Genomic DNA, 13,097 nt, shown 5'->3' on the forward strand with positions numbered 1-13,097 from the left:
TGGGCTCTTTCTCTGCTTGGCGGGGAGCCTGCTTCCTCTTCTCTCTCTCTCTCTGCCTGCCTCTCCCCCTGCTTGAGATCTCAGTCTATTTATTTATTTATTTATTTATTTAATGAATTAAATAAATAAATAAAAGAGGAGATTGGGACACAGACAAAATCCTTTGTGCCCACCCACAAAGAGAAGACCCTGTGAAGAGGCAAGACAGGAGGAAAGCAAGCTTCTAGACACCCTTGACTTCAAGCCTCCAGAATCCTGAGAACAAAGTTCTCTGAAGCTACCCAGTCTATGGGGCTTTGTTGGGGCCGCCCCAGCAGCTGGTAGGCAATCACACTGGATTCGGGCCCACCCTCATTCAGTAGGGCCTTGAATGAACTCATTTTCACTTTTTTTTTTTTTTTTTTTAAGATTTGGGAGAGGGGGAGAGAGAGAGAGCGCACGTGCACAAGAGAGAGCATGAGTTGGGGGAGAGGCAGGAGAGGGAGAGGCCAACTGCCTGTCAAGCAGGGACCCTGATGTAGGGCTCCATCCCAGGACTCCAGGATCATGACCTGAGCCCAAGGCAGACGCTTAACTGACTGAACCACCCAGATGCCCCAGACCTCCTTTTAACTTGATCACATCTGCAAAGACCCTATTTCCAAATGAGGTCACATACACAGGCCCTGGGGGTTAGGATTTCCAAAGTATCCTTTGGGGGATGTAGTTCAACCTGTAGCGACCACCAGGGGATCAGCTGACCAGTTTAGCTGCCATGTTTTCTGCAGGGATTCCAGGTTTCAGCTCAGTTCAGCTGGTGAAAGACCCTGGCAGAGACTGGTGGGTGGGAAAATGGGGTCAGAGGACTTATTCTGGTTTCTTCTCACTGGGAAGTGACACTTGGCTCGATCTACTGCAGGCCTGTCAGGTGGCTTTCTCCACACAGGCCCTCTCTAAGGGTCCGGGTAGCTGTTCTTTTTGTGCCTCTTCAGGCCTGTGTGGTGGGGAGAGGGCATCAATGGTTCCCCAGTGTTGCTAGCTGCCCCCAGTCTTGTACCCTCCCTCACTGGTTTCCCTAAAGCCCACTACACCTTTGCGGTTAGCTCCTTTGCTGACTCCTCAACCTGTCTGAGGGAGCCATGTGTCCTGCTGGCCCCTGCAGATTACCAGGCCATTTTGCAGGCTCCTTCTGGGATTGGGGAGTGGCAGATTTATCAGAGCTGGATTCTTCCCCTTTGCGAGGCATTTCTCTTGGTTGTAAATCTTGGGGATGGTCCTCAAGGATCAAGTGAGGGCAGCCTTGACCCAGACTGGGGATTTCACAGGCTGAAAGATGGATATTACAAGATCCAAGAAGATTTACAGTATTTCCACTGCAAATAGCCAGATTATTTCCCTTCTCTGCATCTTGTGCGTGGTTTTGGCTACCTCCTTTGAGAAGCAGTCTTCCTCTCCCCTTTGCATTGGGCCTGAACTTAGGAATTGCCTTGGCTGATGGGATGGTAGCAAATGTGATGCAAACAGACTAGGAAAGGTTAATACACTATTCTTAGAACTGAATCAGCCCGTGAACAAGCCCAGCTGGGCTGCTGGAGATGGAGAAACACAGGCCCAGTCACCTGCTAACCAGCTGAGCACCAGCCAACCAGGGAGTAAGGTGTTTGTACAGCTGCGGTTTCTGTAATGCCACTGACATTGGCTACCTTCTTGCCTCTTCTAACCTCCTCTAACTCCAGCATTCAGTGGTCAGTAAGTGCGAAAACAAAGCACCGAGGAGTGGCCAGAAAGGTAGGAGAAAACCAGTCACGTGTGGAGTTCTAGAAGTCAAGACAACAGTATTTTTCAAGGAGTGCTCAATTATCGCAGATAATGCTTGCTGAAGGGGAGTATCAAGAATGATCCATCAGACTTAATACCACAGGGGACCCTAAGAAGAGCGTTGGTGAGGAAGAGGAACAGGAGAGGGAATACAGAACACTTTGGCAGGGAGGGAACTGCCAAAGGGAGAGGTGTAGGCAGTTGGGGAGTAAACCCCAGTGTGGGGGTGCTACGGCAGACAAAGGAGGGTGGCAGGCAGGGGCCAAGTGCTACCAGGCCAGGTAAACTGTGACCAACAGTCCCACCAGTTTGAAATCCGATGACCCAGTGAGAGCCTGGTGTGAAGCAGAGGTTAGGGCAAGAGGCAGAGGACAGGAGGCGACAACTCAAAGCTTGCACTGCAGAGAAGGGCACCAGAGGGAGCCGGGGCTTGGTTTATTCAATATGGCCTTGTTCTGGTCTGAAGGCAAAGCATGTGAATATTGGGTGAAGAGCTAGCAGCGATGGCAGAGGGGAAGGGAGAGGAAGGAGAGGCAGGAGAGGCAGGAGTAGAGTCCATGAGGAGGGGATAAGACCCAAATGACTTTCTCCCCATGTATAGAGGCAGGTGTGTTGGCCAAGGACAGAACTCCAGCTACCAGAGTTTCAACTTATGATTCACATGTATTTTGCCCAAGAATCTACTAACGTTGCCCCATGATCAGGAAGGACTGGGTCACACAGTCATCACTGAACACTTGTGCCTCCCGCGTCTAGCACACCAGTTCCAAGCTGCCATCCCAGCTGTAGCCCCTCACTGAGGCATGGGCAGCGTCCTACCCAGTTTGACATGGCTCCTCCATGGCCCACTCCGTTCTTCCCCACAGGCCTCAGGTTCTAGTCCCACTTCCTCATCCTTTCAAGAGAGCAAGACTCACTATCCCTGGCTTCCTCTGTCTACCCTTTTGGAATGCTTTCTGCCCTAGGCTTGCAGCACACGATTTTCACCCATTAATAATATTAATTAACAACAAAATATTCATTATTAATAATACTATCCCATATAACTGTTTCATTAGCCAGATAGCTGCCCATGCTGGTTATCCACAGCCCTTGGTCATTAGGAACACAAGAGGGAAGTCGACCATGGTGATCAAGGCTCAGAGTTCAACCATCAATTCTTCCCATGTGCTCATGACTAATTTCTAGATTTATGGAAAAAATGAGGCTTGAGGGAGATGAGTCACATCTCAGAGTATATCAAAATATGCCCTTCTATTTCTAAAATGAAATAGAAAATACATGAAGGGAAGAATTATTAAGAAGTTCCTTTGGGAGCCTACAAGGGAATCTCTCAATGTAAACAATGAATCTGGATGAAATACTTTAATCCAAGTCTGAAACTTCCCATGCTGTAAACCTTCTACGCTGGTTAAAAGCCAATCTAGTTAAAAACTGGGAACTGGGCTGTTCTAAACCTTACAAGCCTCACCCTTGTCTTTACTGACCTTCTCATCTGGAGCCCCCGCTGTCCCCACCCAAAATTAAACTCAAATGTCTTCAGACTCGAATTCTTAGTCCGGACTATTCCAACCTATTTGTAAATGCACTGTTCTTCCAGTGTCCTGTCCTGTTTCTGTTCTCCCCAACCCTCCGCAAGAGACTGTGAGTTCCGCAGGACCAGACTATATTTGTTCCTTTGTATATATCAAGAAGACCTCAGAATCCTTCACACATACCAGATACTCAACAAATGTTGACTAATTTAGACATATGAGACCACTCTAGAATACTTTTCTGGCTAATTACCACTACTATGTAGGTTAATTTTGTTCCTTCTTATGATCTCGACTTGACAGCAGGATCAGTAAACTACAGCATATAGGCCATGAACTAAGAATCTTCGGTAGAAAAGTGTGCAAACCCTGGGTGATGGACATTAAGGAGGGCACATGATATCATGAGCATTGGGCATTATATAAGACAGATGAATAACTTACCTCTACCTCTGGAACTAATAATACATTTTATGTTAATTAACTGGATTTAAATTTAAATAATTTTTTTTTCTAAAAAAGTACACAAACCCAACACTATTATCCTGCCCAGCCTGAAATATATACTCCTTGGCCCTGTATCGTGTACTCCAGACAGAGCCTCTAGACAAGAACGTAACAAATGAGTCATGGTGTGAGGGGAATAACCAAAAGGGGCCTTAGCAATCTGGTTGGCCCTCGAGACACTTCTAGACAAGATGTTTGTTTATCCTATTAATTTAGCAACTCAGCTCCGAGCACCCAACTCTATGGACAAACCCTAAGGGACCTGCCAACTCTGGGGATCATTGTAGCTGACTGTCACTCACCTCGCTCACCACAGGAGAGAAACAGTGAGTAGGGAAAAGAAGTAGCAATAGGAGGTTATGGTGGAATGATAAAAAGGTGTTTAATGTTTGGCAGACAAATTTAAGTTCATAAAGAAATTTCCTTGAATTTAATAAATATGCTAAAAATGTTTTTTGCATTTTTTTTAATATATACAGTTTCTTTTTTACAAAGTTCTGTACATAAAAATAAATATACAGAAACAACCCCATCAACTGTCTGCATCAGTAATCCTCGCTGGTGGGCTCACCATTTACAAGGAAGACATCATTCAACGCAACCTGTCACAGAGACTGTCCGACCAGCAAGGACTTCTAACGTGAAGAACCATCACTAGGTCTCTTTTATCAAGACTGTTAATCACCTAGAGGGCTTTATCTAACAACTAGCAATTACCCATGAAATCAATGACTGCAGTCACTGGCTTAACTGAAGTGTGACCGACTGTCACTACCACTAGTGGTGACATCTATATCCTATGCTGGCTTCAACTGTTAAAGACGCAGTGTAGTTAAGAGCAGAAATAAACCCCACTTCCCTTGGCTAGTCACTGTGAAAAGTGTGCGTAAGGCAATTGAATTCAGGGTTACCGATTCATCTTGCTAATGTCAAAAGCGACACTAGCAAGATTCTTAGCCTCATCCACCAGATGACGGGCCTCTGCGTCCGGGTCTCCAAGAGCACGTTCCTCCTCCTTCACCAGACAAAGGGTTGTAACCTGGGATGAGAAAAAGGAAGCAAAACAGTACTGGGAACATTCTGTATAAAACATAAAATCATGAGCCTGACACACAAAGCACTACGAAGATATGGATGCTCTTCTCACAGACCTTTTCATAAAACTTTCAGCTACCATGTGAAAAAAATACTTTCTTCTGTCATTGCAGCTTGAACTGACTTTCTGGTGGGAATAAAAGAAGCCATCTAGCTTCCTGGTCTTAACTCTTCAGAAACATAAAAACTCCCCAAAATATCCAATAAATTTGTTCCCAAAACCTCTCAACATCACTGGATCTAAGCATATGAAGGCTTCTGTTGCAGTGCCTCATAAAATGTGTACATTCAAATAAGGACTGTGCAAGCTACAGAAAATAAATGTAAAAAAAAATCAAAACAGAATGGAACTTTGCCCTTCTATCGGTCAGACCTAAGTCATGCATAGGCCCTCGCCCTCACTCCTAACCCCGCCCACTCATTAGCTTCCCAAAGTTAATGGGAATATTATTAACATTATTAACCTAATGTGAATGGACATTAGGTGACCAGGCTGAGTGCTCAGGCTTTGGCCAGTGAGACCTTAACTGAGGTTTTGCTGTGGGATCTTTGGGCAATAACTCCCCATGCCTCCGTTCCCTTATTGATAAAACCAAGCTAGCCAGACGACAGCACCTAGCTCAGGATTGCTGGAAACGACAGAGACCAGACACAGAAGCAAGTCACCCATTACATTTCCGACAACACCCACTCCTCTCCTAAATATCACTGTTTGCTCCAAAACATATCTTCTGGCTGATTTTTTTTTTTTAAAGATTTTATTTAGTTACTTGACAGAGATCACAAGTAGGCAGAGAGACAGGCAGAGAGAGAGGAGGAAGCAGGCTCCCTGCTGAGCAGAGAGTCGGATGTGGGACTCAATCCCCAGACCCTGGAATCATGACTTGATCCCACAACCCTGAGATCATGACTGAGCCGAAACCAAAGATGGGATGCCTAACCAACTGTACCACCCAGGCATCCCGAGAGAAAGTTTTAACACAGCATTTTCTTCTCAGACACATCACTCCTCCAGCAAGCCAGCTCTGGGTGTCTGACATAAAGGGGATAGGGCTCAGCCTTTAAGCGTGGCCCAACTTGTGTCCACGCTGCCTCAGAGCCCACGTGCCAGTCTCCCCAGGATCCCATGATGCCAGCCTCTGCAGCACCTCTACAGACAGCCCCTCCTCCCACGGGGAATAGAAGCATTCAGCCTACAACTGGTTCCTCCACAAAGCGTTCCAGCACCTTTGCCCCTCCTCCCTCAGGCTCCATGCGGAACTGCTAGCAGATCACAAACATGACTTATTTTCATTTGTGTGTGAGTCACATCTTCCCAAAAGGATGTGAAAGACCTCAAGAATGGGATGGAGACAGGGAGCGACCACATCACCTAGAGCATGGGGGGTGGGAGTTGCACACAGAAGAAAGCTCTGAATGAGTATCTGTCCGTGTCTCCTTGAGAAAGTTATTTGCAAGAAACAAGCTGGCCATGGCTGGGAGGACGAAAACCACAGTGTTCTAGCCCTGTGATGCTCCTCTGTGGGGGGCGGGGGGCAAGTTATCCCTCGCCCCTCTGCTTACCTCTCCCCTGCCAGGGCCATGTGGGACAAGGGTGAGAGGCATACAACCCAGGAGCCGTGACTGACCTCCCTTTTCAATTTCTTATTCAGTGTTTACTGTTTTTTCTTTTTCTTTGCTGATTGGACACTGAGGCCCAGGAGGGTACAGGCCTCCTGGAAACAGGACCTACACTCACATCCTTGTCCTGGGACACTGGGCAACAAGGGCACTGAGCTCACCAAGCTGGTGACCGCCAGCCATTAAGGAATGCTTTGCATGGGTTTCTTTTATTTATCTTCATAATCCCAAGCTTAGGAATTAGCTTCAATTTATAGATAATAAAAGGAAGAAACAGAATCTTGTTCTTACGAGGTAAACCTACCCTGTAATTGCTCAGAATCTTTTAGTGTCTGGTACTCACCACTTCCCCGCAGCGGCTTCCTGTCAGCTTTCCGTTTTGGCAGGACTGACGAAGTAGAAGGCCCAGGACCATCTTCTTCTGGAGGCTTTCTTGCATTTCCTTTGTAACTTTTCCCTTCTTGCATGCTGTCCCACATTTCAATCTTCTGTCTCCTTTTTTGTTCCTCAAGCTGAGAAAGAATTGCACAGCTAACAGTATGAATTCATAAGCTGCTATCTTTCCCCATAGAAAACACTGATTTTGGTGACTTTTTCATTTTAAAGTCCTTTAAACCAAACCTTCACCTGTGTTTTCTTTAGTTAATAACACTGCTGTCATCTAATGGTAGGAGTTTAACTCACAGAAACTTTTTTTTAAGATTTTATTTATTTGAGAGAGAGAGAGACGGAGAGAACGTGAGTCAGGAGTGGGGAGAGGGAGAAGCAGACTCACCACTAAGCAGGGAGCCAGACCTGGGGCTTGATCCCAGGACCCTAGGATCATGACCCAAGCCGAAGGCAGAGGCGGAGGGCACACATTAACGACTAAGCCACCCAGGCACTCGAGTTTTTATAAACTATTAAAGAAAGCAAGAAGTGTCATGGAAAAAGAATACTGTTTCAGTTCTGAAACTTGCCCACAGTAGGACATTTTTATAACACGGAAGAACTCGCACTTGGAATGGGTGAGGGCGGCTGGCAGGCCTACTCTGGTGCCGCCTGGTGGAGGTACCTAAGGAAAGCCGCTCACTCCCTCTGCTTTTGCAGACTGTGAGGCTCCAGTGTGAACAGATAGGAAAGCACTCTGAAAAGTCAAGTACTACTGTAAACAAAGGAAAATTAGTTTCAGCAGAAAACTGTGTACAATGAGCACTTGAGAAAGCTTGTCAGCACACAGGAAGCAGACTCTCCAGGCGGGAGGGAAACCCAGTGCCCTGGACCTTCGCCTCTGCTTCCTCCTCCTTGTAAAGCAGCATGCCTGCCCAATAGCCAGGCACAGGACTGCAACCTGCCTGTGCACAAACCTCTGTGCCCTATACTCCTCACTTCCCAGGGAAGCCAGACCCGAACTCCTGTTCACTCTGTTCCAGTTAACTGTGACGTCATGGGGATATGTGATGCCTTAGGAAGCACATTTCCAGAAAATTTCTCCACGGCTTTCAGGGGCTGCTGCTGCTAACCCCCAATACCTGACCTCATGCTTCCACTGTTTGCAGGGACAAGAGGCCAAGGAAGAAATCATCTCTTGGCCTGAAGGCTAGACTACACTCCTAGCTGATATGCAGAACCCCAGCATGGAACACAGCAGATGCGTCCTGAGACAGCAGGCAGGAGAGCTGATTCAGCTGTGGGTCAGACAGACTCATTCAGTTTATTATTACTACTCTGCCTGTAAGTACAGGAGACAGAACCCCATGTGCTATAACAATCTTAAAACCAAACACAGGCTTTTGTCCCTTTCCTAATTTTAAAAAGTCTTAATAATCTTTTAAAAAGATTATTTTCAGCTACATCAGCAAACTGCATAACTGATCAAGCTATTTTACTAACACACACAAAAAACTCAGATGCTGAAGTCATCAGTTCTGACACGAAGCAGGAACTCAACCTAGTCTACAGCTCTCGGAACAAAACAGTAATAATGGCTGGAGATCAACAAAGAGAAAAACTAAACTAGAATGGCTCAAAAATGACATCTATGTATACCATGCTGCCATTTCAATGAAAAATTTCCACAGGTGTTTATATTATAGATAAATATTTCTAGAAAAAACCCTAAAAATCAAACATGGAATGCTTGGGCAGCAGCAGGTAGAGCAACAAGGAGATCAGAGACTTAATTTCCATGGTACAGATTTTTAAAACAATGACTTTTTTTTTTACTTTGTATGATTTAAAAATTAAGTAAGTAACAGTAATGTGCTAGTTCACTCTAGGTTAGTGATTGCGTTTAAGTTGAAAGGACGCAACTGAACAGTGAAGAAGGCTGCCAAGACTGGGTGACAAAGGAGGAAGAACCTGTGGAGGAGGTGTGGTCTTGTTCTGCCCTTTCCTCCTGGGTTCCGGCCACGCTGGCAAGACCAGCCACGTACTAGATGACCATGCAGAAACCACAAGAGCCATTAGCGGTGGCAGAAAGGCACAGGACCCTGGAAACACCAGAGACACAGGCAAAACCAACAGGAAGGCCAATTTCTCTGTTGCCTTAGAGCATGCAGACACTTTCTTCTGAGATGAAGAAGGGCCACAAACATCTGGATTGAAACTTCTTAGAAAGCAGGATCTATAACCTGGTTGTTTCAGTTACACAGACTGGGACAAATCTGGTGGGTGGCCTTGCTTCTGTGAAAGGTGGCACAACCCACCGGACTGCTCAGGTCACTTCCAACAGCTGTCCTCGGCTCTTCCAAGACAGCTAACCCCCCATACCTGACCTCATGCTTCCACTGTTTGCAGGGGATCAGTAGAAAGAATCCCCTCCTACTGATCCCCAACCGAACCACATGCCTTTAAAAACATCTTTCAAAACTCCACCTTCCTGCTCCCCATCTCACTCCTGGGTTGGGCCCACTGCTGACCTCCCCCCGGCTCTCCCTCAGTCCACTGAATAGCCCCACCAAGTTAGATCGTGTGAGAGATGAGGCCTGAGACAGACAATGGAGTAAGAAGTGGATTGTGTACTTTGTGTGTCCAGTGGCATGGCAAAGGGACACACAATTTTGGGTGAGAATACTGTGAAGAGACCATTGAAAAGTAAAAAGGTAAATAAAGGAACACCTTTTTTAAAGAGTATTTGCTCCATAAACGGTTAAGGTATTGCACAAAGAAAGGATGCTGACCAATACTGAGCTAAGTGGAATTGATTTTGCCATAATTAGTTGTTTCCAGTACCTCCCCTAAGGGGCAGGGGTGGGGAGGACATGCAGGCAAGTGTGCGTATACACACACACACGCACGCGCGTGTGCTCTCTCTCTCTCTTTCACCCACGAAGCAGCAAAATATTTCTTAAAAGCACGTACTGAATTAAAACCAGCTCGTACCTGTCTTAGTTTTTCCTTATGCTTTTCAACTTGTGCATTTAATTCTTCTTGCATTTTCAAACGAGCAGCTGCTAAAGCCTCCTGTCGTTTAACAACAACATCAGGTTCTAAAATGTCAGGAAAAATTTTGAGAAAAAAAGAAACTCTTGAGGTCCGTATTATTAGAAGCATACAGAAGTACTGATGTCAAGCAGTGTAAAAACATGTACTTTACATGAAAATTCTCCTGCTGTGCATAAATTTTGCTGCTTATGGGGGCAGAAGACTGTCCTACTGCCATGGATCTTAGCCCCCCGTTAAAGGTCCAGGGCTCCAGATATCCCTATGAGAAACATGTCTTCCAGGCTCCCTCAGCAATTCCCACTCAGAGAGTCTGGCATGGCCCATGACTGAAATGTAAGTGGTCTAAGGGGCACCCCGAGATTCCATTCCACAACCTGGGCTTCTATCATGCAGTCTCCAACCTGACCAGAATTGGAAAAGGTAACAAGGGAAGATAGAATTTTCTGACCACTAGCCATCGCTTATTTAGCCCAGATCCATAGCACAAAGAGGTAAAGATCTTTAGGCATTTTACGCTTGTTTCTACAGAAAAGAAGAATCCTTCCAGTTAGTATTAATGGAAATGAGCTCCCCAGTTTTATCAATGTTTTCTCTGCTTTGTTTTATATAAATACACTGTCAAGCTCTCTACCTGCTCATGTATTCAAACAACCCTGTCCAGAACCACCTCAGGGCACACACACAGCGGTGTGGCCATTTTTAAAGAAAAATAAGTAGAACTATGTGTTCACATCAGCACTCTCCAAAAGTATAAGCAACCATCAGTACCTACACAGTGGTGGAAAAAAGAGCACTTAATTGAATCCACATAAAATGGGCCAAAGTGTTGTGGTCCAGGTAGCAACGGATGTGTGGGTCTGTGCTTGCGTGGTGGGAGATATGACTAGAACTTTATCTTTAAAAACAAAACAAAATCATACTTCCACTTCACAGAAATGTAAATTTTGGTAACATTTCTAACTTTCAGGTCATTCTTAGAAGAAAATCGAGTGTGGATTTTTTTTTAACCATGTTCCCTACAAAATTGTACAAGAGCACAACATAACACTTTTGACTGCACGCCTACTTTCTGCAGTGCCTCACAGAAACAAATAAGCTTCTCTTTAAAAATGCCCAGCGTATTGTCATCTTATAAACCTGCTTTTCAGTTGTAACAGCGGGTCTCACCCTGCGAGCACGACACTTGTAGAGATGGCTTCACCAGGCGACCGACGCTGTTTCCTAACACCCCTGCAACCCTCTTGAAATCCCGCATTTATGCAAGGTGTACACCTGCAATATGTAGTTTGTTGTCAGAAGTACAGCCAACAATCAAAAAGACTGAGAGAATGGCAGGACCACAGAATTTCATGGGAGGAGAGGAGAGATATGTTTGAGAGAAGGACACTCCTAAGTATTTCTGCTAGTGACTCCTTTTGTATTACGACATTTGCTTTTCTCCCCAAACTCTAACCGTGCTGAGTCAGAAGAATGATTTGTATTTCAGTGAGCTGCCATTCTCAAAAGTGCTTGACGTTTCTTTTAGATATGTCCTCAGAAACTAGCTTCTGCCTAGTGAAAAAGGCTACTGTTTTCCAAAGGAATATGTATTCGAAACAACCAACGGTTAATCTGAAATCGGATCTGATGAGGAAGTTGTGAAAATCAAAATGTGGTGGATATAAAGAACCACGGCTGCGTTTCCTGCACTCCCAATGGTTCTAGAGATTCAACAGGCAGACCCGCAAGTCTGGAGAAGCTGTGACGTTTTCATTTCAATCCACGCTATAAATGAAAAACCATTTAACAGGATACGCAGTGAGTGCTCTACCCACCATCAAGCAGGTTTTCCATCTCATTAAAATCCCTGAAATTAGAAAAAAAAAATAGGAAAGAAAAGCTACCGCACATTCCCCAAAATCAATTACAGAAGCATAAAATGGCTTTCCTTTCACACAGATTAGAATCGTGAACTTCTTGCTCTTCCTAACAGACTAACTTCTAAACACTAACCCACTGCGGCCGCGGCTCGGTCCAGCTGCCTCTGTCTCAAGGCCCTCAGCCGGGTGGAAAGCTTCTGAAACACCACGTAGAGAAGGATGCAGCTGAAGACGATGTACCAGCCATAGGTGGCTAGCAGGGAGCCCACTGAAAAGAAGTAAACAGTTTTCAAGAAACCGAAGGTCATTACCACACTACTACACATTTTTCCATAAAATTCAACGAAGACGACGTAAGTGTAGCTCCTGCCCTCAAAACCCTCCGGGTCTAGCGGAGGAAATGGCCTCCTAAGCAGGCAGAAAGAATAGAAGCGAGCACAATTCAGGGGTCACCGAGAAGGGACTCCTCAACCAAGTGGGGATTTGAGGGGCAAGTCCGGAGGCTGGAGGGCACTGCAGAGCGGGTTTTGATGGGGAAAAGGAAGTTTATCCGGCTCGGGAGGGCAGAGGCCTTTCAGACCTCAGGAACTTATAGAAAAATGCCCAGGGCCGAGCGGCTCCAGTCACCGCAACCCGGAAGGGCTTGTCGCATTAAGTAAAGGATTCGCGTAAAAAGGAGCCCGACGGCCCCGCCCAGAGCACTGTGGCTCCGGGACTGCCTCCGCGCGCGCTCCAGGCCCTCCTCCCGGACCTGCGTGCGGTGTCTCCCGGCTGCCGGCCAGGCTTCCCCCGGCCTCCCCAGGCCCGGCTCGGCGCGCAGCAGAGGACGACCCACCGAACATGGCGGCGCCCGGGGGAGCCGGCGGTACGAGCCCGTGGCCGGCGGCGACTCACCGGTGACGTGCAGGTAGCGCAACCCCTCCGTCTCCAGGGCCGGCCGCGCGGACAGCTGCTGCCCATCCCGCTCCATGGCCGCCACTCAGCCGCGCGGCCCGGCTGCGTCAGCTGGAGCCTGCGCCTTCCGGCCCGCCCCTACATACACGTGGCGCGCTCTCGAGCCTAGCGTCCCAGAGTTCCGGCCAATGGTGGCGCCACCCCGCCCTGAGGCTCAGCCAATCACAGCGAGGGCGTGGCCAACCAGGCGGGGCCGGAAGAGTAGGCGGGGCGGTGGCAGAAGGCCTCGGGCCTGCACCGCGCGGTGTGGCAGGGTTGCGTCGTTTCTCGCCCGAGTGAAGCCGCGTGACGGGTCTCCGGGCCG

The 13,097-nt window shown here is 47.0% G+C and overlaps 1 protein-coding gene across 1 annotated transcript; it reads right to left on the reverse strand.

Annotated features, from left to right (window-relative positions):
- Nucleotides 1-4,288: 4,288 nt before the first annotated feature.
- SELENOS (selenoprotein S) lies at nucleotides 4,289-12,882 on the reverse strand. Its single transcript, XM_004759844.3, has 5 exons — nucleotides 12,734-12,882; nucleotides 11,973-12,107; nucleotides 9,918-10,024; nucleotides 6,898-7,066; nucleotides 4,289-4,878 (listed from the first exon to the last, which is right to left on the reverse strand). The coding sequence occupies exons 1-5, from the start codon at nucleotides 12,807-12,809 to the stop codon at nucleotides 4,799-4,801; spliced, it is 567 nt and encodes a 188-aa protein (XP_004759901.1). The 5' UTR covers nucleotides 12,810-12,882; the 3' UTR covers nucleotides 4,289-4,798.
- Between the last annotated feature and the right edge of the window lie 215 nt (nucleotides 12,883-13,097).

The sequence above is a fragment of the Mustela putorius genome, unplaced genomic scaffold (genome assembly GCF_011764305.1).
Source record: "Mustela putorius furo isolate JIRA1106 unplaced genomic scaffold, ASM1176430v1.1 tig00003972_pilon_pilon_pilon, whole genome shotgun sequence".
NCBI classification, from domain to species: domain Eukaryota; kingdom Metazoa; phylum Chordata; class Mammalia; order Carnivora; family Mustelidae; genus Mustela; species Mustela putorius.